This window comes from Thamnophis sirtalis, unplaced genomic scaffold, assembly GCF_051295495.1.
Source record: "Thamnophis sirtalis isolate CommonGarterSnake01/CBP01778 unplaced genomic scaffold, rThaSir2_p1.2 scaffold_13, whole genome shotgun sequence".
NCBI classification, from domain to species: domain Eukaryota; kingdom Metazoa; phylum Chordata; class Lepidosauria; order Squamata; family Natricidae; genus Thamnophis; species Thamnophis sirtalis.
In genome coordinates this window covers 40,399,988-40,426,557 of record NW_028261393.1, presented here as the reverse complement: position 1 = coordinate 40,426,557, position 26,570 = coordinate 40,399,988, and the positions used below count along the sequence as shown (strand labels likewise).

The window sequence follows — 26,570 nt, the reverse complement described above, 5'->3', positions numbered from 1 at the left end:
GGTGGTTGTTTAATGAGCCGTGCCTGATTTTATGATCTTTTTTGCCATGGTTGTTAAGCGAAGTACTTCATTAAGTGAATCACATGGTTGTTAAACGAATCTGGCTCCCCAAATCTGGCTTGGCTTTCTGTTGCCAAGCGAGACAGTTGTTCAGTGGGTTTTGCCCCACTCTGCGAACTTTCTTGTTGTCCCCCCCCCCCTGTTAAGCGAATCCCTGCAGTTGTTTAGTGAGTAACACTATTGTTAAGCAAATCATCGACTTGGCTTCTCAGAAAGTCACAAAAGAGATCACGTGGCCCCGGGACACTGCAACGGTCATAAATATGAACCAGTTGCCAAGCATCCAGGTCACATGACCATGGGAATGCTGCAACGGTGGTAAGTGTGAAAAACACTCATAAGTGTTTTTTCAGTGCCGAATGGTCAGCAAATGAAGGGCCATAAGTCAAAGGCTACCTGTACATCTATGAAAACGAAAGTGCAGGATTCTAGATTCTGGAACAGATCCCGCTCAGGCGTGGCCTACGTGAGAAAGCGGGGGGAAAGCATCTCCTTGGGAAAGTGAGGCAGGACAGGGTGTAGAGCTATGTAGCATCTGCAGTGGGCACGTATCCTCCTATTTTGTCTCCGGGGCTCTGAAGATGCCAAGGCAGAGAAGACCTTGCAAAATGTTTTCTCTTTCCTCGCAGGTGGGGTGATGTGGGATGGTGGTGGTTAGATGGCTGATAACCCTGAGATTTGCACACTGGGAAGGGAATCTACAGGCTGCATCTTGTAAGGGTGTGACTTTTGAACAGGGAGGCGAAAAGAGAGACATTCTTCCACGCTCCCTGCACTGTTTGACTGTGCTGAGCACAACCGTATTTCGTATTCTCTTAGGCTACGTCGGTCTTCCAAGTATCCTAATTATTTCGTAGCTCTGGGCTGCCTTTTGCAGAGTCGGTGTTGTTTGATCTTTCCCGGCGCATTTGGGTGTCTAGCAAAGAGATCCCCAACCTTTCCGGTTTTGCAGACCGGGGCGGAGGAGAGGAAATAGTTCTCTGTGAGGGGCAGGCAGGGGTGTGCACACACAGCTCCATTTGCACAAGCGGCGGGCACTCACACATGGGCATGAAGCAGAGGTGGGTTCCTACCAGTTCGTACCTATTCGGTAGAACCGGTTCGTCAAATCTACAGAACCGGTTAGAAGAGGTTCCACCAGTGGACCCGGAAAGCAGGCCACACCTACAGAAGAGGTTCCAAATTTTTTTGAAACCCACCACTGGTCTTTGGATATGATTATTCTACACTATCATGCTCATATTTATAAAACTCAGTGCCTCTGTGAAAGGTAGGGATGACTACTGTGTTTGTGTTGCAATCAGAACATTGTGTGTGTTGAAGTTGTTTTAATGCAAACCAAAGATGCCTTTAAAAAAACAAGTTTACATCCTATTCTTATGCATGCCAGTGCTGTGTGTGAGATAATTTAAGGTGGTTCTGACAAGTGTCGTCGACATCTTCATATCCGGTCACATGGGCAGCAAGCCACTCCCATCTGGTCACATGGGCAGCAAGCCACTCCCACAAAAAGGCCACACCCACAGAGTAGGTTCAAATAATTTTTGAAACCCACCACTGGCATGAAGCTCCACTTGCTTGTGCAATGCAGCTTCATGCACACGTGCCCACCATGCAGGCCAAGGAAGCTGTGCACAGGTGCTCAGCTGACACTTCCAGGGCCCAGTTCTGAATGGGCTGCAGCCCAGGAGTCAGAGACCCCTGGTTTAGTGTATTCAAAAGTCCCTCTCCGCTTTGGTTTCCTGAGCAAGACGTAGAAATGGGATTAAAAACAGAGGTAGTATTCAGCAGGTTCTGATCAGTTTTGGAGAACCGATAGCGAAAACCTTTTTTTTCCAGAAGTTTTACTTATTTTTTATTCTTACAAACCATTTTAAGTATACATTCACATAATGGTTATTCTTCTTTACATTTATCATTCTTATACATTTATTATTTCATTTAATATGTTATAATATACAGTTTGGGTTGCTTTATTTATCATCCCTTCCTGTTGTAACACCACCTCATTTTCCTTTTCTTTTCTCCCTCCCTCCCTTATCTACTTCCTTACTTCCTCCTCTCCTTCCCCTTCCTTCTTCCCTTACCTCTCCCCTACTCCTACTCTTCCTCTTCCCTTTCCTACCCTCTCTCCTTCTCTTCCTCTCCCTTCCATCCTCCTTACCTCTTTCTTCTTTCCCCCGTCTTCCTTTCATTCTCTCCTCCTCTCTCCCTTTCTTTTCTATTATTGTAGATGTCTCTTTCAAGTCTCAGTTTATGTTTCCTTTGGATGGTATTTCCACAAACCCAAATATAATTTGGTATTTCTTATTCCCTTATCTTCACTAATCTATCCTAACTATATTTCCCCACCCCCAGTAGCGGAAACTTTGAGTAGTTCAGAGAACCAGTAAATACCACCTCTGACTGCCGCCCCCATCTATTCTCTGCCTCCTGAGTCCCAGCTGATCAGGAGGAAATGGAGATTTTACAGTATCCTTCCCCTGCCATGCCCATCAAGTAGTTTCAAAATTTTTTAGAACCTCTTCTGTAGGTGTGGCCTGCTTTGTGGTAGTGGCTTGTCGGCCATGTGACCAGGTGGGAGTGGCTTGCCGGCCATGTGACTGGGTGGGCGTGGCCAACTTGTAAATGTGGTGAAACTCACTTAACAACGCTCTTGCTTAGCAACCAAAATGTTGGCTCAGAAACTCTGGCATTTGAAGTACGCAAGTCTTAAAGCTGTCAAGTTACAAGACCCTTGCACCCCTAATCCTTTAGGAAAAAAAACCCCAGGGGTGTTCAAACTTGCCAGCTTTAAGACTTGTGGACTTCAACTCCCAGAATTCCTCCTCTCGCTCTTCATCTTGATGATTTGCAGACTGGCGGGGGGAGGGAGCTGGAACCAGTTATAAATGGCACTGTAGATTTGTGGAACCTCTTCTATAGAAGAGGTTAGAACTGGGAGGAACCCACCCCTGCCACCAAGCCATGCCACGCCCACCAAGCCACACCCACAGCAGTAAAAAGTAGAATAAAAAATTGAATCCCACCACTGGATGAAAACCCCCTTCCTAAACCATCCTCAAAGCTTGTCTCTTACTGCAAACAGCTATGAGATGTTCTGAAAGGACTCTGATGGTTAATTGATGACTTTCTGCTTCCATTTTTTTCTAGTTCCTAGAAAAAGACTCATAAGATTTATTCTTGGGAGTGAAAGGTTTTCCAAGGGACTTCACTTTTAAAAAAATGCTTCAAAAGTGAAATATAAGTTGACCACGCCCATCCAGTCACATAACCCTTCCCACCAAGCCATGCCTACAGAACCAGTGGGCAAAAAAATGGATTTCGCCACTGTGGCAAACCTCTTCATTCCCATTTGCAGAACTGACCTCTTCAGCTGGTCAGTTCTGCAAATGGGAAAGCTTGTTTTGTATAATTGGAAGCCTTTAGGTTTCTTTGACCCATACTCTTGTTTCACAAAATCAGGATCGTCATTCACTCTACTTGCAAAAGGGGGGGGGGGGAGAAAGGAAAAGGATCCTCAAACCAGCAAGTTTGAACAGATCGCTCATTGTACGGACTTCAAAGGATGGAGCCTTCTCAAGATGCAAAGGAACCCCGGCTTGGTAATTTAACCTTTTCAGAAACGATGCTGCTCCAAAGAATTTCCACTAACAAGATACGCCGGGGTTTAGTTTTGTTGTTCTGAGAAGAAAGCATGGCTGCTTTGTTTGAAGATTAGAGAAGAGAACATGGTGATGTAGAAATAGCAGCAGCCACCCACAGAGCATTATGCTCACATTATGTTCACAGAGCATTGTGCCCCCATGTGCAGGGTGCATGCCATTTCAAAGAAGTGAAACTGGTGTCTTTCTCATTTGCCCTGGGTGTGAAGCGTCTCTTCTTTCTGGAAAAGTTTTTAATCAAAAGGAGAAGGCATGACATCTCCATCTTGAACGGTTGCTTTTCTCTTCTCTTCTCGAAAGTCTCATGTGATGAATCTCCCACCACTTCCAAAGGCAACTTCTGTTCCATTGGTTGATTGTTCTCACTGTCAGAAAGTTCTTCCTTGTTTCTAGGTTGAATCTCTCCTTGGTCAGTTTCCATCCATTATTCCTTGTTTGGCCTTGGGGTGCTTTGGAAAATAGCTTGAGCCTCTCCTCTCTGGGGCAGCTCCTCAAATATTAGAAGACTGCTATCATGTCTCCCCTGGTCCTTCACTAGACTAGCCATGCCCAGCTTCTGCCTACAGAGCCAAGGTGGCACAGTGGTTAAATGCAGCACTGCAGGCTACTGCTAGATCAGCAGGTCAGCGGTTCAAATCTCACCGGCTCAGGGTTGACTCAGCCTTCCATCCTTCCGAGGTGGGTAAAATGAGGACCCAGATTGTTGGGGGCAATATGCTGACTCTCTGTAAACCGCTTAGAGAGGCCTGAAAGGCCTATGAAGCGGTATATAAGTCTACTGCTATTGCTATATTCTGAAACCGTTCTTCATATGTTTTAGCCTCCAGTCCCCTAATCATCCTGGTTGCTCTTCTCTGCACTTTTTCTAGAGCCTCAACATCTTTTTTTATAGTGTGGTGACCAAAACTGGATGCAGAACTCTAGGTGTGGTCTTACTAGGGCTTTATAGAGTGGTATTATTATCTCCCTTGATCTTGATTGTATTCCTCTGTTAATGCAACTTAGGATTGCATTGGCTTTTTGGGCTGCTGCTGCACACTGCTGGCTCATACGTAGCTGGTTGTCCACTTAGACTCCAAAATCCCTCTCACTGTTTCTGGAGAACTGCTGGTTTAAAGAGAGCCTTGCCCACAGATTTGGAAATAAGAACTGATGATATTGCTTAGTTTGGGTAATGGAACATTTGCAAGAAAACAACCAAGCTCAGAGAGAACCTCAGATTTGGAAATGCTGCTTTTCCCTACCATCCTTTAAGCCAGCTAAACCAGTGGCACAGTATGTTCAGGGATAAACCATCAGGTCACAGAGTGACTGAGATTCTTGTTTATGAATTTGGTCTCCTCGGGCTAAAATGGAAATTAGTTATGATTTTGTGCATTTACTTCTTGCTCAGCCTGAATGGTGTGTCGATTTGCTTCGGTCCTTTACAGTTTTTCAATAGCTGTTTCTACTTTCACCAGCATGTCTTTCAATCTTTTAAAGTTTTCTGGCAAGTTCATGTCTGGGCAGGTAGGAAATTGTCTGTGTTGCCTTTGACCTGGTTTTCAGCCAAAAAAACCCCAACATTGCAGGTGTTGAGATTCCTTTGAGCCTGATTGCCGCCTCCTCCTCCTCCTCCTCCTCCTCCTCCTCCTCCTCCTCCTCCTCCTCCTCCTCCTCCTCCTCCTCCTCCTCCTCCTCCTCCTCCTATCTCTGCCTTCTCCTCCTTCTTCATCCCTTGTTACTCTTTCTGTTAAGAGTGAAACCAAACCACAAAGATCCAATTCTCTCACAGTACAGTGCAAATAAAAGAAGTTAGTTTTCTTCACATGTTTCTCATTAGTTTGAAACATTTCCTAGGCCTGTGACTTGGGAGAGTCACAGGCCAAAAGCATCAGAAGGGCATAAGTTTTGTCTTTGCGCTGCATGGTGGAGTCCTATTCATGGCAGAGGGAGAAAAGCGAATGAATGAATCTGCCTGTACCTTAACTTTGTTTTAGATGTTCTTCTTTCTTCTCATCTCCCCTTCCTTCCTTGGCGACTCTTCTAACAAACTGGACGGTTTTAAGCAGAATATTCCCCGTTGGCTGATTCCTGCAATGCAAGAGCAAGCACAGACAGCAGTTCTAACTTCTTTCTGTGGTCCCAGAATAGCCTTTGGATTGTAGTATTACGTTTTGGCTTCTTTTAAATCAGCATTAAAAAAAAAACCTGTAAAATGCACAATATTGTTTCCCATTTTCTTAATACAAAGTGTGCAGTAGCTGTCTGGCTTCCATAGGAATCCACAAGCCTCAAACAGTTTTGATTTTAACAGCTAAAATCTGTGTTTTCCAAAACCTAAAGAAAGGGCTCTGTTGAGTTTGACTTCTGGTGACCTCTTGGGCCATTTCCATGTAGTTCAGTGGAGCTTGCATTTGTTATAAAACTTCTTTTTCAGTGCATGTGGCTTAAAATGCTGAACTATTCTACCCTCCCAGCCAAGTAAAGATTGATCCCTGTTAGGTTGAAGAAAAGCTAGATAAACGGAAGCCTTTTCTCCATTTTTTGCACAAAAAGTACACTTAATAACCAATTAATGTTTAGTGTGGGTAGAATGAACACTTGGCTATCTTCAGTATGGTACAGTACTCGCCATCCTGGGCTCAACTTTTGGGAAGCCAGGCTCTGCCTGTCACAAGCCAGGACAAAGGGTGAGGGAGGGAGGAGCAATACCTCCTTAAAAAACCTTGGTCCAGCTGGCCTGGCTGGGAGCACCTCGTAAGGGCCCCTTTCCAGGGTTACAGGAGAAGACAGTCAACAACTTTGAAGGCGGAAGAGGGCTTTACACCCCAAAGGCAGATCAAGCGGCCGAGCCATCTTCTAGGAGAAGGGAAATTCTGATGTCAAACCTCCACTGCCTTGTGGCTCTATCCACTACTGGAAAAGGCTTCAGGAGTCAACCTTGAGGCAAAATCCAGAGCCGGAGTCCCGGAAGCAGTTCGTGACTGTGTACAACCACATTCTGGTAACTCCTGCAATGCAGCTGCAACCAATCGTATCAGCTCTGCGGTTCCATTGGACTATTTCAGCGACGTGGAGAGGGAGGATCTGCTGCTTGGGTAACAGTCTATCCTCCATATTAATCTACCCAGGCCTTGTGCTCTGCAGAGGACACTCCAACTTTGACCTCTTTCCAGAGCACAACACCATCGTCTTTTGAGACTGAAGGATGTACCATTGGCATACTAATGGTACAGTAAGGAATGGGACAACTCTTGACACTCGACTCATTGCAGAACAACTCACTTCAGGACAATTTAACAATTTCATTATCTAAAACAAATGAAAAATTATTGTAATTTTTGTCATTCACATTTCATTTTGTCCCTCCTTTTGCCTCCTTTCTTTTAACAATTCTATTCCACCATTTCTTTGATATTAGTGTAAGTCTTGTCCCACAATGAGTTGCAATGAGTTGGCCATAGCAAATTATCATAGACCTGTGCAATATGTCAGGAGACGAAGGAAGTGGTAAATCAGCCACAGCTCGCAAAAACCACAACCTGCGTCCAAAGAGGAGTCTTGCCACTTTGCTATTGAGGATGGGGGTTTACAGTGGTGGCTAAGATGACCTTACTTAGGAATAACCACTTGGTTGAAAACCGAGGTTAACTCTTGGTCTGTGTCATTTTTCATGGCAATAATATGGCAATTGTTTGCTTCTCAGTCTGGCCTATAGTCCCTGGAGGTTTGGCCTGCTCAGCTTCCTGTGCTAACAGGGTTGGCTAAATGCTACCACTTGGCTAAGGCTTCAAATCAAAGGGAGATTAGCCGTCTCCACCAATCCTTCAAAGATAAAACTCCTGGATGTGGCAATCTGCCAGGAATGTCATCTTCCTGCAGGCCAGGAATGCAAGTTAGTAAGGTGCTGCGTGCATCGATTGGGAAAACCCGTTCAACTAAAGAGAGAAGAGTTAACAGCTTTCAGGTCAGAGAACATCTCTTTGGAAGCTTTTATCTGTCTTCTTGGATAGTCTCCAATTTTATCTCAGGAAAGTAGGCAGTATTGTATACTGCTGTAATCTTCTGAGGATAGTCTGAGGATTCTGATAAAGGAAATCCCAATTTAAAGGAGACAATACAGCAAGAGGAATGAGGAGGAAGCAGACAGATAACGCAGAGGGGAAACTCCAGACAATAAACTTAGATCTTTCCTGGAAAAAAGGACTCAGCTAACCATCAGGAGAACTTTAAGGTTGCAAACTCACGCTTGCGTTTCTGGGAAATGGCCCCACTGAATTCTGTAGGATGCATTCAGGTGAGATGAGGGCTGATATGTATTGCGTATCAGCACCTGAATTGATTAATTTTTAACAAGGGATTGGGGGATTGGAAAGAAGACCATCAAACAATGTGGCCACATTTGTTAAAATTCAGATTATAACATCAGCTTTCAGGCCTCTTATGTATTTTGCTAATAGACTTACTAATATTGACATAATACTGAGTATTTAAGTACTATAGCAGTTACTTTACTTTTTCTTCTGTTAATTAGCTTGATGTGTGTGTGTGTGTGTGTCTGTCTGTCTATCTATCTATCTATCTATCTATCTATCTATCTATCTATCTATCTATCTATCTATCTATCTATCTAATAGAGTTGGAAGGAAGCTTGGAGGTCTTCTAGTCCAGCCCCCTGCTCAAGCAGGAGAACCTATACCATTTTAGATAAGTGACTATCTAGTCTCTTCATAAAAACATCCAGTGACGGAGCATCCATGATTTCTGGAGGCAAGCTGTTCCACTGGTTAATTGTCCTCACTGTTAGGAAGTTTCTTCTTGATTCCAGGTTGCTTCTGTCCTGTTTAGTTTCCATCCTTTGCTTCTTGTCCTGCCTTCAGGTGCTTTGGGGAATAGGTTGACCTCCTCTTCTTTGTGGTAACCTCTCAGATATTGGAAGACAGGCATCATGTCTCCCCTAGTCCTTCTCTTCATTAGACTGGATATACCCAATTCCAAACATTAGATCCATCAGATAGTCTACAGCAATTTCCCTTTTGTATTTTGCTTGAGGAGTTCCTTCTTTTACTTTGATCTCAAAATCCTGAGCTTGCAGCTGCTTGTGGAAAATTGGATTGCTTTTCATGACCCACTGGAACAGGCAAGAGAGTTTGAATATTATACATTGCCTACTCCAGTGATCTCCAACCTCGGCAACTTTAAGACTTGTGGACTTCAACTCCCAGAGTTCCTCTGGGAGTTGAAGTCCACAAGTCTTAAAGTTGCCAAGGTTGGAGACCACTGACCTACTCATTCAACCTTCAAATGTTGTGCAAATGATGTAGCGTGGATCTTTGCTCAGCATGCCCAAAAGTTGAAACTGGATAGAAGAAGACTTGAGCTGTACATCGGATGAAATGGCTGACAGTCAGTATGGTGGAGACTTCTGTTGTTGCTTTGCTCATGCCTGTGCAGGCTGTTGACCTCCTGAATGTGTTCCTGGAACCAGTTGGCTTCCAATGGATGTGATGGAATAGAATTTTTGTTCTGGTTTGAAAGAGAAGAGAAGAAGGTTGCATTCAGTAAGATTGTTTCCAGACAGTCTCTGCTGCAGAATTATTGACAAGGTGACTGTAATCTTCATGGTTGATTGGTTACAACTGGAGGCTGGTTTCAACAAGAATGTACTGTTGGGTTGTTGTTTTTTTATTACAAACACTTATACACATTGACTAAAACATACACAACACTTACAAATAACATCGAAAGTGCATGTTCCTTCTTACAGCAGATATCTCAGTGCATCTTTACAAACACTATTTCCCTCTCAATACATCCCTAAATAATTTTACACTTATAATCCTATTATTTCTTACTCCTTTTCTTATCAATCTATGTTTGGTTATTTGTATCAGACAGTCTTTGTTGTTCTTCTACTAGTATATAACTTTTCCTACTTTTATAAATCCTACTTTTCCTACATTCTTATCACTATTTCCTACCTCTTCTATAATACAAACTACATTTTCCAAGTTCTTATTTTCTATTTCTATCATCTAACCACTTATACCATTTTTCCAAAATTAAATAGTACTCTGTTTCCTCCTTTCCTTGAATTTCCTTGGTCAATTTATCCATCTCTGCACATTCTAAGATCTTCCGTATTGCTGGGTTTTGGAGGTCTCATCTAGCAAACTACTGAGAACAACTGGACTCTCTGTCCAATGGAGAAAAGGGAGATGATGTGCAATGAGCCATGGTGGCACAGTGGTTGGAATGCAGTATTGCAGGCTATTTCTGCTGATTGCCTGCTGCCTACAGTTTGGCAGTTCGATTCTCACCGACTCAAGGTTGACTCAGCCTTCCATCCTTCCAAGGTGGGTAAAATGATCACTTATATACCACTTCACTGTTAAGCACTGTGAAGTGGTATATAAGTCTAAGTGCTATTGCTATTGCTCTCAGTCCAAGTTGGTTATTTGTGGATGGCAGGTATATTCTTCCATTCTCAAGATCCTTGGTCTTTAAATCATTTAAAGAGGAAATACCATCAGCCAGAAGGCTTCTTCCAGCAGTTCCAAAGGGATCTCCTCTCCTTAATAGCACATAAGGTCAGTTTAGAACTTAAACTATCATCAAAGACATTAAAATGGAGGCGAGAATGCAAGAATTCTGGCTTTCTTACCTGTTGTTCAAGTGAGCAGGCTGGCTTGGTTTCACACATTACACTGAGCTACAGCGTGGTTGGGTTGGTTTTGACTCAGCCCATGGCATAAACCCAATTCCTTACAGATTGGAAACTCAATGTGACATATTAGCATTTTAGTGTGCTCAACACTCCATGCTTATCATCAGGCTCAGCAGGATGTGTAAAACCAGCCTGTGCAGCTGCAATTGTGTCTGCACTAAGCCGTTATGATTTATTCCAGAAACCATGATTAAAACCTTGGCTTAGCATGGTAGATCAAGTTATGTGTGAACCAGGGTTGGGTCCTGGCAAGCGTTACTGCCGGTTCGCTCATGTGTGTGCACGCTTAATGTGCGCTGTGCATGCATGCACAGTGCTATTAAAATTGTTCAATGCATGCGCAGAACTGAGAAACAAGATGGCGCCTAAGGCGCTGCCCGGAGAACTGGTTTGGGGGGGGTGGCAGGCCTGGGTCACTGCTAGTTCCAGTGACCCAAGCCACCAAACCACTACCAGTTCGGCCGAACCAGTCCAAACCAGTAGGAACCCACCACTGGTGTGAACCCGATCCAAATTTCAGAGATCTTTCTCCCGGTTTTTATCTGATGCTGGCCTGGGAACCTCCTTCAGGATTCGAACTGACATGATCTTGGCCACAGGCCCTCAGTTGCATTCTGGACCTCTGTCTGCCGGGCTTCCTTAATTAGCCAGTAGGTGGAAGCTGATCGATAAATTCAGCTGCCAAAATGTAAAGGCATCTTAAAGATCACAACCGCCGTATGTAGGAATGCAATGAATGGGGCACCTTGTTAAGTTGCTGGGCTTTGAGCGAGTCCTTTCATCATCTCCTTTTGAGTGCATTGAAGGAAACCCTCTTTCTATACAGCATGAGTGGATTTAGACTTAATGTCATTCCCAGTTGGAGCAAAATAGCTTCCTTTTGAAGTGAGTGGCAAGTGAGTTAATATGTGTACATAGAAAAAGAGAGAAGGGGGGGGGCTTGAGGGCCTCCTTTGTAAGATGTCGGGTGAGGAATTACTTTTGACCTTCTTCCTGATCGGAAGAAGGGCTCAAACCCCCTTTCACTGCTGAATGCCGAATGTAAAGCACTCATTTTACCCCCTCCAAAAATGTCCCTAATTGTTTCATTGAAAAGGATTGGGTGAATAAATTGGATAGGCTCATGGGATAAGGCCTTCTGTAAATATTTGAGGGGAAATTTGGTTGATAAAACTGTACAAGTTCAGGCCAGAGAATTTGACACTGTTGGACGATTCCCCCCACCCCCTACTCTGCCCTATTCCCACTCGCCCAACCCAAATGCTCCTGATAAAATCATTGTATAATCACGTTAGAGACTTACTAAATTAAATCAACTCTTTTTCCTTTGGTGGCTGGTAGCTTTGCTAATCCCATCCCTGCCGTTCCGTAAGTGGAAGGTTACAATAAGAAGAAAGCATAGTCCAGGGGACTAACAGTTACAACCTGATGGGCTTCCTGCCCGATTAACGGGCAACATGTGATATTTCTCTCCTTCCCGTTGCCTTCCTTTTCATGGATAGGTCTTTCTTTCCCTGTCCCTGATTAAATGCAGGCGGCTAGGCTTTACTGCCATCCTCAACAGCCCAACGATTATTACATCTTGATTACTCAGGATGATAAAAGTCCAAATAAATACTTGCATTTTCAAAAATTAACCTTCCAACTCTACTTGCAGGCATCATTTATGAATGGGAGGGGTGGGGCAGGATGGGCGGAGCCAGCAGGTCATTTGGGAGCTTCATCACTGGAGGCTTCCAAGAAGAGACTGGACTGCCATTTGTCAGAAATGGTGTAGGGTCCCCTGCTTGAGCCGGGGGTTGGACTAGATGATCTATAAGGTCCCTTCCAACTCTGTTAATCTGTTAACTTCGTTAGCACAAAAACACCTTTAAGAATATAAATGTAATTCCAGATAGTAGATCAATAGCTTGTTTAAGGGTTTAGTACATAGGACAACTGACTGTAGCCTATTGGGCCAGGGAGAAGTTGGTCCATCAACAATTGAGGATTTGTCTAATTATATGCAAAATGTTTAAAGCAAAACAGCTGGGACAGGCAAGCTGCCATGGCCCCATACTTGCTTGTTGTAGCCTAAGAGTTGTCCAAACATTGCTCTGTTCATTTCTAAATTATGCTAAACACCAGACTGTGTGTGTGTGTGTACTAGGTCTCATTAAGCTACAGGTGCTCTGTAAACACCTCCATAGTATAGTCATTTCCTTTGCAAATTAGAAGTTTTGCAAGAATGAAAAATGTTCCATGTCTTTAACCCAGCTGTTTCCCCATAACTGTGCAGTGGTTATGCTGCAATATTGCAGGCTAACTCTGCCCACCACCTGGAGTTTGATCTTGACCGGGTTCAAGGTTGACTCAGTCATCCATCTGGACAAGGTTGGAAAAATGAGGAGCCAGATTGGGGGTAGGGCCAATATGCTGACTTTGTAAACTGCTTAGAAAGGGCTGCAAAGCACTATATGGTGGTAAAGGTTCCCCTCGCACATATCTGCTAGTCTAGGGGGTGGTGCTCATCTCCGTTTCAAAACCGAAGAGCCAGCGCTGTCCGAAGATGTCTCCGTGGTCATGTAGTCGGCATGACTCAACACCAAAGGCACATGGAATGCTGTTACCTTCCCACCTATTTTTTTACTTGTATTTTTTATACACTTTCGAACTGCTAGGTTGACAGAAGCTGGGACAAGTAATGGGAGCTCACTCTGTTATGCGGCGCTAGGGATTTGAACTGCTGAACTGCAGACCTTTCTGATTGACAAGCTCAGCATCTTAGCCACTGAGCCACCGCATCCCTTATGGGGTGGTATGTAAGCCTAAATGCTATTGCTATAATGAGTCAACTGCCCCAATGTGGTAGCCAGCACAGCAACTGCTAATCTATGCCATTGACAGCTGACGTTTCAGTAGATCTGAAAGACGTCTAGAGTGAAGGAAGACCATTGGAACAAAAATGCTCTGAGAAACAATGGCTGGAGATTGAAAGCCGACAAGGAAGGAAAGAGATGTGATCTCACTGGAAAGTTGGGGACAGAATTTTTGGCCCTGAATATAAGCTGCCAGTTTGCTGATTCTAAATTTGGCTAACTCCCAGTACAATAGTCCTTTGTCTAGCTGAAGGAGTTGGGCTAACACACTCCCAGCCTTTGGAGAGGTGGTGGCAGCCAGAATACAGAGGTCTAAATGTGTGCCCCAGAATTCAAAAGCACTTTCTGGGAAGTTCATTCAACCAGAGGATGGAAATCTAAGCTTTTTGCAAGATTCCAGAGCTACACTTCGCTAGCGTCTTTCCCGGCACCTTAGGAAATATATGGTCAAGTGCTTCCGTCACATGGAACATTTCATAAGTTGCCTGTCCTACTTTGGAGTTGTGAGAGAAGTCATCCAGCTGTCTGTTCTCCAGGATTCCACTAGGTTAAAAGGAACAGGAAGAAGTAGAGAAAGGGTGTAGTTGCCTCAAGCCAGTTTTTGACTTTGATCTGCTACTGGAATCAACTCTTGCTTGTTGCCAACCTACTGCCTTTGACAAATTGCTCCTGAAAGAATACAGATGTTGGTTGAGAAAAAAGAAAAGGTAAAACACTGGTCTTGGGTTTTTCTGAGGAGAACTTTGAAAAAACATCTGAGTTTCATTTGGGACTTTGGCTTCAGTCCATTGTCTCCTGCTGGAGATGGAGATGCCTGCTTAGAAATCATGTTAGCGGGGGAGTATTTCTCAGAAAGAATATTTGTAGCTCAGGGTTGACATGAGGGGTCCTTGGTGCTTTCTGAGCTTCTTGTTTTCTTGCAGATGTTTCATTACCCAACTAGGTAACATCATCAGTGCTCATGCACTGATTGAGAATATTTCCCAATTTGGTAGACGTGTGGGATTATAGTTCTCGTTGTTAGTTGCGAAGTCGTGTCCAACCCATCGTGACCCCATGGACAACGTTCCTCCAGGCCTTCCTGTCCTCTACCATCCTCTGGAGTCCATTGAAGCTCACGCCGACTGCTTTGGTGATGCCATCCAGCCACCTCAGTCTCTGTCGTCCCTTTCTTCTTTTGCCCTCCATCTTTCCCAGCATCAGGCTCTTCTCCAGTGAGTCCTTCCTTCTCATTTGGTGGCCAAAGTCTTTGAGTTGCATCTTCAGGATCTGGTCTTCTAAAGAGCAGTCAGGGTTGATCTCCTCTAGGACTGACCAGTTGGATCACCTTGAAGTCCAAGGGACTCACGGGAGTCTTCTCCAGTACCATAGTTCAAAGGTCTCCATTCTTTGGCACTCATTCTTTCTTATGGTCCAACTTTCACAGCCATCCATTGCAACTGAGAAACTGGTTGTCATAATCCAGAGCAATTACAGCTAGTCCTCAGCTTACTACTATTCATTTAGTGACTGCTCTAAATTACTACAGCACTGAAAAAAGTGATGTATGACCATTTTTCAGCATCCCCATGGTCATGTGATCAGAATTCAAACACTTGGCAATGGCAAGTGTTTGTGATGGTTGCAGTGTCCCGAAGTCAATGCAACTGCTTTGCCACTGGACAGTGCTGGTTCGAAAAAGTTGGCTTAGCTGTGGTATTTGTGATTACAGGTTTGGTTGCTCCAAAGAAAATAGATGCTATGGTTCCTGGAGGATTTGGAGAAGTATCGCATAACGCTTCATCCCACTTTAAGCCGTTCTTCCTTCAGAAGAGGCTTCTGTCTTTCTACACATTTTTCAGGATGTGTGAAATTTTCAATCAATTTCTTAGAATGGTCTTTTTGAGCTGCTTCTGTTGATTAGAAAGCAAGACAAGAAACAATGGATGGGAACGAGAGAAGCAACGATAGAATTAAGGATGAACTTCCTGATAGTGAGAACAATTAATCAGAGGAACAGTTTGACTTCAGAAGTTCTGGGTTCTCCATCACTGGAAGTTTTTAAAGAAGAGACTGGAAAACCACTTGTCTGAAATGGTATAGGGCAGTGTTTCCCAACCTTAGCAACTTGAAGATGTCTGGACTTCAGCTCCCAGAATTCTGGGAGTTGAAGTCCAAACATCTTCAAGTTGTCAAGATAGAGAAACACTGGTATAGGGTGTCCTGCTTGAACAGGGGGTTGGACTAGAAGACCTCAAAGGTTCCTTCCAGCTCTATTTGGATGGATGGATGGATGGGGCCAAGGAGATATTATTAATGGGTTTTTTTCTTCCTTATCTCTATTGCTCTCTACCTTCCTGGTTGTCCCAAGTTCTCCATCAGAATAGATCTCCTGGGATGACTCGCTTTCTGAGGTCTTCTCCTAAGGATGAAGGAGTGTGATCAACTAGAGAGATAACAAAGGGCTGGGAAAATGGATTGTATAGCAAAAGGCTATACAATCCATTGTGGATGTTTGAGCCACTCCTTAATCACCTCATCACTGAAGTGCAGGAATATCACACTGAGGGCAGGGCAAGAAGCAATGGGTGGAAACTAATCAAGGAAAGAAGCAACCTAGAATTAAGGAGAAATTTCCTGGAAGTTAGAACAATGAATCAGTGGAACAAGTTTCCTCCTGAAGTTGTGAATGCTCCAACACTGGACATTTTTAAGAAGATGTTGGATAACCATTTGTCTGAAATGGCCTAGGATTTCCTGCCTAGGCAGGGGGTTGGACTAAAAGACCTTCAAGGTCCCTTCCAACTCTGTTATTCTATATTCTATATTTTAAAAACTGAGCTCCCTCTTTCAGATTTGGGGCAAGGTCTTATTGAGGAATTGTGGGAAGGGAATTCAATGCCAATATTCCAACACACCTACAATGAGCTGATTGGTTTAAAAAGTTAATTTTTAACCCTTTCCTGGGGGAATGGGTTGTTGTTGTTTTTTGGCAATCCACATGTGATGCATGTAACTACTAGTCTTAGCTTGACAGTTGCATTAATTTGCAAATGAATTCCCACAGCAGTTGGCAAATTTGCAGATGGGTTTGCAAATCAGTTGGCAAATTGAAAAAAGCTTCTCACTGTTTTTTTCATGCAAGGTTTGGTTAGTACCTACGCTGATTTTACCATCCATGTCCTCTTTTTAAAGTATAATCTTTATTGTCATTGTACTTAAATACAACGAAATTGGTTCCTTTTTCCTTTCTTGTTTCACTTGGCTATCACCCATTAACTTCAGCTTGTTCAGGCTCAAAGTGTTATCTAAGCCCAGTCTTTGTGGGCTGCATTTGGCAATTTGCTTGTAGAATAAATGACATTCCAATGCAACATGTGAATCTAGTGAATTTCTGCAGGACAGTGAATTAAGTGTGATATAATAATCTGCATATTTTATCAGAAATAATCCCGTAAAGTTTAAGGTAGAATATTTCCAAGAACAGTACATCTGAATTTCAATATCATGAGGCTAATAAACTAAGATTAAAAAAAAAACATTTGGGTAAAATCTCAGTCTGGACTCAGCCCCGTTTTCGAAAGGAAATCCACCTTCAAACATTTTATGTGACTAACCCTATTTATATATTTTATGCATTAGTTTTGTTTTGTTCTTCATCTATATATATAAAAGTGAAATACTATTCATGCATCATCACAAAATCTCCAGTACTTTAAAGCCTACAAACTTGAAATTTGGCACATATGTTCCTCTTGGCTTCTAGGTGCTCGTTAAGAAAGGATTTTTTGAAATGACCATCAGATCATTAGTATTTCTTATAGTATTATTAGCACGCTCTGATGCTAAGGAGTTAGACGTTCTATTCCCCCTTCCCACCTGAAAAGAACTCTGTTACAACTGCCACTTGAGCACGGGCATGGCCAGTGTGTGAGTCATCTGGTCTTCAGGCTGGGAATTTAGACATTCTACTCCCCCTCCCCACCTGAAAAATGCTCTGATGCTAAGGAAGAGAGAGAAGGGGATAAGATAGGAGAGGCCTCTGTGGGGCAGACTTGAAGGAGAAAAGGGGATAGGAGAGGATCAATGAGGCAAACCTGAGGGAGAGAAGGGGAGAGGAGAGGCCAATTGTAACTACTCATTTATTTTCAAGCTGCAAGATTTATCAAGCCCGATTGCGATAGCACGGGGATTCAGCTAGTTTATGTATATTTTAAACAGTGCATCTTTTCATTGACTAATTGGTGCTTAATTGAAATGGCTTTATTGTATTATGGGCCTCTTTCATTACTTCTTAAGGTCTGGTGGATTAAAAAAGGCTTTTGAAATTATTTCATTAAGCCTTATTTTTTCTTAGGACAGTATTAGGCTTCTCCTTCTGTGCTCAATATTTTATTTTATGTATTTTGAATCTTCTTCAAAAATATTTAGAAGACCAATATGGAACTCCAAAAAGAAATAAGAAATTAGGAATGGAATTAAACCAATATCTGACATTTTATTTGTTGACCTATTCTGAATTAACTTTGAATGCAGATGTGATTTTTTTTTCCCAAAGAAGAAACTCTAAGTGGCCAACATTTTCATGAGTAAATGAGAGAAGGGTGTGAATTCCTTCTCTCAATATTTCTGTGACTTCTCTGAATTATCTTATGTGGGGCTTTGGAGCTCTCTGAATTGTTTCTCTGTGAATTGTCTTCTTGGCAATTGTCTGTCTATAAATTGTCTTTTTTGGCAAACTTGGGGAGTGCTGAATTTGGAACATTTCTGGATTTGAGTAAACTACTTTGCAACTATGAGTAGAAAGCTCCATCTATTGGTTAGAGATCAGGTTGCAACCATCTTTATTTCTTATTATTAATATAAATTTCTTGCAGCTTTGCTGCAAATTGTCCTCATTTTTATTGGCTTATTTGGTCAGCGTTTTAAGATGCTTCTAAAGCAAGTGATATAAAATATGATGCATAAACTATTTATGCTAACAATGTTAAGCAATTATGTCTGTTCCAATTATGTAGTTGTTTAATTACTCTAATCACAACTTGCATGGCTGGCTAACGTATCTGAGATGCGATGGTGCAATATTTTGCTGCACGCCGCTGTGCCAAAGGCAATATTTATAGGAAGAAGAATTGGGCTAGTGAAGACAGAAAACTTGGCCACAATTTTTTATTCAATTATAAAGTCATATTACAACTCAGACTTCCTAAAGAATAAACAATTTTTGGATAATTATACCACGTGCAGATCTTTGCAAAGGGAAACGTTTTAATTAATTTTAAGGGTGTGTCCAATTAATTTGTTCTTCAAAAGGTATCACATTATTACACACAGGTACTTACCTGAAGAGGCAGTCCCAGATTCTTTTTTTTTAATAAAGTTTTTTATTGAACACAAATTAAAACATTGGACACAGTGTGTCCAATGCCATACATGCTAAGATATAAAGTTACACGTTATAACTACCCTGCTTATTTACATTTGGTCTGTTCAGTATTTACAAATATAGAAATATCGTAATTCCAACCATGTTGCTTTTTTTTTTTATCTTATACATTTTCACTGTTTTAGTTTCATACATAATTCTAATCTCCATTTATAGATCTTAGTCATTGTTTATTTTGGGTCTTTCCTTTTTTGTTCCAATCAGTGATAAAAAATTGTCCCCGATCTTATAATATTCTGATTTGTCTTTGTTCTTCATCCTCCCATGTGAATTTATCCATTTCAGCACACGTCAGCATTTTCCTAATTGCTTCCTCCTCTCTTGGAATTTCCCTGTTTTTCCAGTTTTGGGCAAAGGCCGTTCTTGCTGCTGTAATAATATGTGTTGTTAGGTAAATTACTCCCTTGTTATATTTATTGTTTATGATTCCCAAAAGAAATAGTTCTGGTGTAAATTCTATTTCCTCTTCAGTTATCTCTATCAGCCACCTTTGAATTTTCTGCCAATATTCTTTAGTTTTTTGGCACGACCACCACATATGGTAGTGCGTGCCTGATTCGTAATCACATTTCCAACAATTTGGCACTAAATTTCTAAACATTTTGGCTATTTTCACGGGTCGTTGATGCCACCTATAAAACATTTATATAAGTTTTCTTTATATAGTATTGACAATGTTATTTTCCTATTCCTTTCCCATAGTTAAGGTAGGCAGTCCCAGATTTTTGAAGGTATAGATAGTCCTCGACTTACAACCACAGTTGGGACCAAGTTATAAGCACGAGGACCAGTTATAAGTCACTTTTTAATGCTGCTCAAATAGTCACTAGATCAATGGCTGCAATTCAAGGACTACCTGAGTAGTAGTAGGAAAGGATATACTTACACAACCCTTCTTTCATAGACCTTTTGCTTCCAGCTGTGCTGGATTGTGGTACCCAGAATTCCTCATCCAGAAAGCTTATCTTGCAGGAATCCATCTGTATAGATCATCCCAAAATGAAAGGCAACATACAGGTGTGTGTGGTGGGGTGTTACCTGCATGATTGATTGAAGATCAGGATCAGCTCCTTCCCTGGGAAAATGCCATCTAAGCAGCAGTCTGGCTGAAAGAACAACATAAAGACAAGCATTTTGTTACAGTTATGTGTTTGATCGTTTTTTTTATAGCAGTGATGTCCAACTTTGGTAACTTTTAAGTCCTGTGGATTTTAACTCCCACAATCCCCCAGTCAGCCATGCTTGAAGCTGAAGTCCATAAGATTCCAAGGTTGGACACCCCCTGATGCATAGCATCCTCCTTTCCTTGAGGTGTGTACCTTAAGTGTCTCTTGGGGAAGATGGGTTTTAAGAAGCTTCATCTAGAAGAAGAAGACGGCTTCATGGGGGGGGGGGAGTTATGGAAGTCCCAGGATTATGATTATGGGTAGGAGTAACAGGTGAGGGCTCTGAGCATCTTTGAACCACACAGCTGCCTCGTGATATTGTAATAGTTGTACCAGACCACAGGGATGCTGAAGTCTTTGAGGATGAGGAGAACAATGATATGAAAGAGCAGAAAGGGGGGTGATCAAAGTAGGGAGTTTTTGAAGTGTTTAGAAACATGCTCTCAGTGTACATAAAAAGATAAGATACATTCATCAAGAATCATAAGGTACAATATTTAACGATAATCACAGGGTACAAATAAGCAATCAGGAAACAATCAATATCCATATAAATCACAAGGATACAAGCAACAAAGTTACAGTCCTGCAGTCATAAGTGGGAGGAGATGGGTGATAGGAACGATGAGAAGACTAATAGTAATAGTAATGCAGACTTAGTGAATGGTTTGACAGTGGTTAGGGAATTATTTGTTTAGCAGAGTGATGACGTTCGGGGAAAAACTGTTCTTGTGTCTAGTTGTCTTGGTTTGCAGTGCTCTATAGCATCGTTTTGAGGGTAGAAGTTGAAACAATTTATGTCCAGGATGCGAGGAGTCTGTAGATATTTTCTCAGCCCTCTTTTTGACTCGTGCAGTGTACAGGTCCTCAATGGAAGGCAGGTTGGCAGTCACTGTTTTTTCTGCAATTCTGATTCTCCTCTGAAGTCTGCGTCTGTCTTGTTGGGTTGCAGAACCAAACCAGACAGTTATGGAGGTCCAGATGACAGACTCAATAATTCCTCTTTAGAACTGAATCAGCAGCTCCTTGGGCAGTTTGAGCTTCTGAGTTGGCGTAAAACCAGCAAGTAGGTTTTTGCTTAGAAGCAGGGACACTGCCTTCTTTTTGTATCTCTACAAAGCAGAAATAACCAGCTCTTTTTCTAAAGACCTCCAGATAGGTCGAGAAGTGAATAATATGGTTTCCCTCCTTTAATTAATGTAAAGAGGCAAGTGAACTTCATTGCTCAGTTATCATTGAAATCGACTTTCTGTTTTGCAGATTGTAATTAGGATTATCTGCTTGCTCATGGTTTGGTACACCTACCATGTTTAAAGTATGTTTAGTTCCACAATGAAGGAGTACAGAGTTGTGACTCCCCATTAACTTTTGAGAAGTAATTCTTCCTATCCACTTAATATCTCACACTGAGCTTCTTTCTCTCCCTTCTAGGCGTGCCATGGGTGTTCCTCAAGCACTAAGTGTGACTGCAGTGGAGAAAAAGGAGAGAAGGTGAGTCTGGAAGGGAGTGTAAATTTGTGCTAGGCATGGGGTCCCCAACTGGGCCGCGACATACCAGAAAGCAGGTTGCGCACACAAGCAAAGCCCCATCCATTGGATGCAGGCAATATGCAAAACTACATCTCCTCTCGTCCACGGAAAAACCTCTCTCCACAGAACTGATCTCCGAGGCCCAAAGGGTTGGGGCCACTGTGCTAGACAGTCAACCTGAAGAACTGCTTTACAGATATTCCTGCAGGAATCTCCCAACGTGGCAACTTTACCACTTCTGGACGTCAACTCCCAGAATTCCTCAGCCAGTAGGCGAAGTCCCCAAGTGGTAAAGTTGCCACGTTTGGAGACTCCTGTTCTTATTACCGTATAAGACACACCTTTTTTCCCCTCAGAAAAGAGGTTGAAAATCTGGGTGCATCTTATACACTGAATAAACATTTTTGGCCACCCAAAACCCCACCCGCTTCACCAAAATAGCCGTGCATAGCATTAAGGAGGCTTTCTGAGTGGTCCTGGGGGCTGGGGAGGGCAGAAATGAGCACAAAACAGGCCATTTTTTACTTAATTTTGCCCCCCAACCCCCAGGAGCACTCTACAAGCCTCCTAAAGACTATTCATTCCCATTTTTTGACAAAAAATGACCCCGTTTTTGTGAAAAATGGGCCCATTTTTGCTCATTTTGGGGGGGGGAGCATCCCCCAGGAGCACTCTACAAGCCTCCTAAAGGCTATTCATGCCCTTTTTAAAAAAACAAACCCATTTTTGCAAAAAACAAGTCAATTTTTGGGAAGTTTGCAGAGTACAAAAACTTTTTTTTAATTTCCCCTTTCAAAACCTTGGTGTGTCTTATATTCCGGTGCATCTAATACTCCGAAAAATACAGTACATCTCCCTTCTGTGGAAGGACGGCTGCTGCTGAGTTCCAAGGAGGGAAATCATTCTCCGGGAGGGAGGAGGATAGTTGTACATGCTGTTTGCTTTCAAGTTCGGTTTTCTAAGTCCCATTCCAATGAATCCCATCAATTACATTTTATCTGATAAGGCAACTGTGAATGAGTTACTTACTGGAACAGACTGTCTATTTGCAGTATAATCTTCCATTTTCTGCTGCTTCAAAGACTTGGATGAACTCTCAGCTGCAGAGTGCTGTCTTTTTCTCCTTTTCCCCATTCTTAAAAATCCTGGCTTGTAGTATTGTTAAAATGTATCTAAAACAAATGGTAGGCACACTATATGTGCTTTTGTAAAATTCCAGTATCTATTAAAGATAGATTAAAAATGAGTTAAAATATAAAAATACATGTATATATTAAAAAAAAGAAAAACTTAATTTATTTTTGGAAGAGCTCTTTACAGCCGTTGCTGCCTGTCCCCCGCTCTTAGCTCCTCTAAGAACTCCTGTTCTTAGCGAAACACATCAACGTCTTTTGCATACGTCAGTGACCAATGGTTCTCCCATTGCTGGGAATGTGGCTTGTAGCTGGCTAGAGTGTGATCTTTCCTCCACATCTCATAACATCTTGTTGAATTGAGATCTCTACAATCTCAAGCAAAAACCCTACATATCCTTCGACAGTCTTTAACAATTTACACGCAAGACTGTTGAAACCTTGTGAAATTTGCAACTATTTTTATTTTTAGTCAGTTAATTTTTATTTCATCCTGGCAGTCTTTGGGTTCATCATGATTATGTTCCATGCCTGTTCTTGTATATCACATTGTGAATTTAATTTTTTAATTTATGTATAGCTCTACCGTGTTTCCCTGAAAATATGACCTGTCCGGAAACTAACGCCTTGCAACATTTTTCGCATGGGCAAAAATATAAGCCGACCCCTGAAAATAAGCCCCCTGCACAACCCCCCCCCCTCCAGCCAGGCAGAGCACCGCTCACCCACTTAGCGGTATCCTGAAAGCGCCAAGCCGCAGGAGCCGGGGGGGAAAGGCACTCATCTTGCTTGCCGCCTTCAGGATACCACTAGGTTGGGGAGTGGCATTCTGCCTGGCCAGAGGGGGGAATTACCTGGTGGCTGCTCCCTTGTGAGCGGGCTCCCGAAGAGCCGAGCACAGCCTCAGGGGCGAAGCAGCCATGAGGTGACCACGCTCATGAGCAACTGCCTGGCAAACCCCCTCTCCAGCCGGACAGAGTGCCATTCACTGACTAAGGGGGTATCCCTAAGGCGCCAAGCCATGTGGCACTCTGCCCACCCCGCCAGCTCCCGCGGCTTGGCACATTAGGGATACCCCCTAGGTCAGTGCATGGAGTTCTGCCTGGCTGGAGGGGAGGGTTGTGCAAGTGCCTGTTCCGCCCCCAGCAGGCATACCTCCCAGCCTCACTATGCTCTGGTCCAGCTCCCCCTGCAGGGCCAGGGCACTGCTGCCGTGCTCCGAGCATAACTTCTTCTCCGGCTTCCAAACTCCAAAACTCGGTTGCCAAGTCTTCCAGCAGCGGCCGCTCTAGGAGTGCGCTCTATGGTTGTGAGCTGGCTACTCTCTGTCTGGAAGACTCTCTGTCCGGCGGCCGGCCCACAACCATAGAGCACACTTCTAGAGCGGCCACTGCTGGAAGACTCGACAGCTGAGTCTTATTTTCAGGAAAACACAGTAGTATCAAGTTGATACAGATAAACATCTGGGGCACATATGATCTGATTCACCCACCATGCTAATTCCTAATGAGGTTTAGTTTTGGCTTCATGTTAAGGAGAAGCCAACCACAAGTGTTTGAAGACCATGATTGATGGCCTAGCATTATATACAAAGTGGGTACAGCTTATTCTGCAAATCATAATTAAACAGAGCATGACATACCATATTTTTCAGAGTATAAGATGCACCGAACTATAAGACGCACCAAGATTTTGCAGAGGCAAATTAAAAAAAAAGATTTTGGACTCTGCAGACCTCCAAAATCAGCCCGTTTTTCACGAAAACAGGCCTGGTGGTTTTTTTTCAAAAAAAAAAAAGCATTAATAGCTTTAGGAGGCTTATAGGGTGCTCCTGGGGGCTGGTGGGGGACAAAATTGAGCAAAAAACGGCCCATTTATTGCTCATTTCTGCCCTCCCCACCCCCTAGGAGCACTCTGGAAGCCTCCTAAAGGCTACGCAGAGCCATTTTGGTGAAGGGGGCGGGGTTTCAGGAGGCAAAAATGCTGTATTCAGTATATAAGACGCTCCCAGATTTTCAGCCTCTTTTTTGATGGAAAAAGGTGCATCTTATACTCTGAAAAATACAGTAACATGGTGTGTGAACTCCATCACTGAATTGGAGAAATCAGCTTTTAAAGTGAATATTCACTAAAAGTCCTCCAACAATTAGCTGTGTGAATCAGAAATTCCAAGCTGCTTGAAGAGTTGGGTTTCTTCTATAATTTGTGGTGCTGTTACAGTTTTAGCATCAGCCTAACTGTTTTCTGAAGCATGTTTTCAGGCCAAGCTACCTAGGAGGGGCACCTTTTTCTCGCCAGGTGCTCCACGGAATGAGGTCATAACTTGGCAAAGGTGCTTGTTGAAGGTTTGTACCTGTGCCAAGCCCTTTCTTTGGCAAGGAAGGAAGGTGAAATGAGGTCGCGTTGCCAACAATCCCAAGTTTTCTGATAAAAATAAGGGGCGTTATAAGATGTACTGTTAGGACACAATTTTGGGCTGAGAAATTTGGAGGAAGCAGATAAGGTTACACATTATCAGTGGTATCTCAGAAGTGACTAAAACAGTGATGCATAATTGGAATTAACTGCCAAAAGGTGTTCTATTTGCATATTGCAATAAGCCACATTTTATCTAAATATGGTGTAGTATAGCTTTTACTGTCATTGTACATCATGTATACAACGAAATTGGTTTTAGTCTCACTGGTGCAATCCATGACAAAAAATACAACATAAATAGTATAAATAATAATCCCTATGCAACTAATTAGGGGGAAGGAAGGAAAGAAAGAAAGAAAGAAAGAAAGAAAGAAAGAAAGAAAGAAAGAAAGAAAGAAAGAAACAGACAGACTAGTCATACGTTTGTGTGTGTGTTTGTGTGTGTGTGTGTGTATGTATGTAGTGATTGTGATTGTGTTTAAGAGTCTGACAGCCCAAGGATAGAAACTATTTTTAAACCTATTTGTTCGGCTGGCTATGCTTCCATGTCTTCTGCCCGATGGTAGAAGTGCGAAGAGACACTGACCAAGGTGTAAATCATCTCTGAGTAGCTTCCTGCTAAAGCAGTGAGACCTGGCAATGTCATCCAGTGGTGTTAGAGGGCAACCAATGGTTTCTTGTGCCGAATCAATCATATGCAGATGAGTTCTGATCCAATTATCCTCTGTATTATTTGTTTTTAAAATTGATTGGGAGAGCATATTCATTTCTGACTAAATTATCAAAAATCAGTTCAGTTCATCAGTTCATCTCCGAAGGAAGGCTTCACACATCCCCTACCCTTTAATTCTACCTTTATACATAGCAGTGAGGCAGGAACTGTGGCTTAGTGCCACAATGTTGGGTGTATAGATCACATGCTTAAAGCAATGCGTGAACCGTTTACTGCTCCCATATTCCTGATCATCAATACATGCTAATTGCCAAGCACCCAAATTCTGATCACATGACCATGGGATGCTGTGATGCTTGCAAGGACAGAGAACAGCTATAATCACTTCAGATGGTCACTAAATAAAATGGTTGTAAGTTGAAGACTGCCTGGGTTTGTAGCTTAATGATATGCCAATTATGGCTCAATGGCTAAGAAGCTGAGCTTGTCGATCAGAAAGGTCAGGAGTTCAAATCCCTAGCGCCGCATAATGGAGTGAGCTCCTGATACTTGTCCCAGCTTCTGCCAACCTAGCAGTTTGTAAGCATGTAAAAATGCAAGTAGAAAAATAGGAACCACCATTGGTGGAAAGATAACAGCACTCCGTGCACCTTCAGCTTTTAGTCATGTTGGCCACATGACCATGGAGACATCTTTGGACAGTGCTGGCTCTTTGGCTTTGAAACAGAGATGAGTACCATCCCCTAGAGTTGGGAACAACTAGCACATATGTGCGAGGGGAACCTTTACCTTTACCTTAAGTCTTTTTCAAAATATTGTCTTCAAATGCTTCTTCATTTTGACCCAAATTCTGATCCCTTTGACCTAATTATTTTTTTCCCCCTCAGAAGAAAAAAAAACTTCTTGTTTTTAAAATTGGTGCTTGGTGTGCCA

At 42.6% G+C, this 26,570-nt stretch overlaps 1 protein-coding gene across 1 annotated transcript in view; it reads left to right on the top strand.

Moving 5' to 3' along the window:
* Positions 1-26,570, top strand: part of COL4A5 (collagen type IV alpha 5 chain) — a 153,734-nt gene that overhangs the window by 21,309 nt on the left and 105,855 nt on the right. Inside the window, exon 2 of the mRNA XM_087727340.1 lies at positions 21,315-21,374. Coding sequence (XP_087583466.1) covers positions 21,315-21,374 — 60 coding nt within the window. The remainder of the gene's footprint in view (positions 1-21,314; positions 21,375-26,570) is intronic.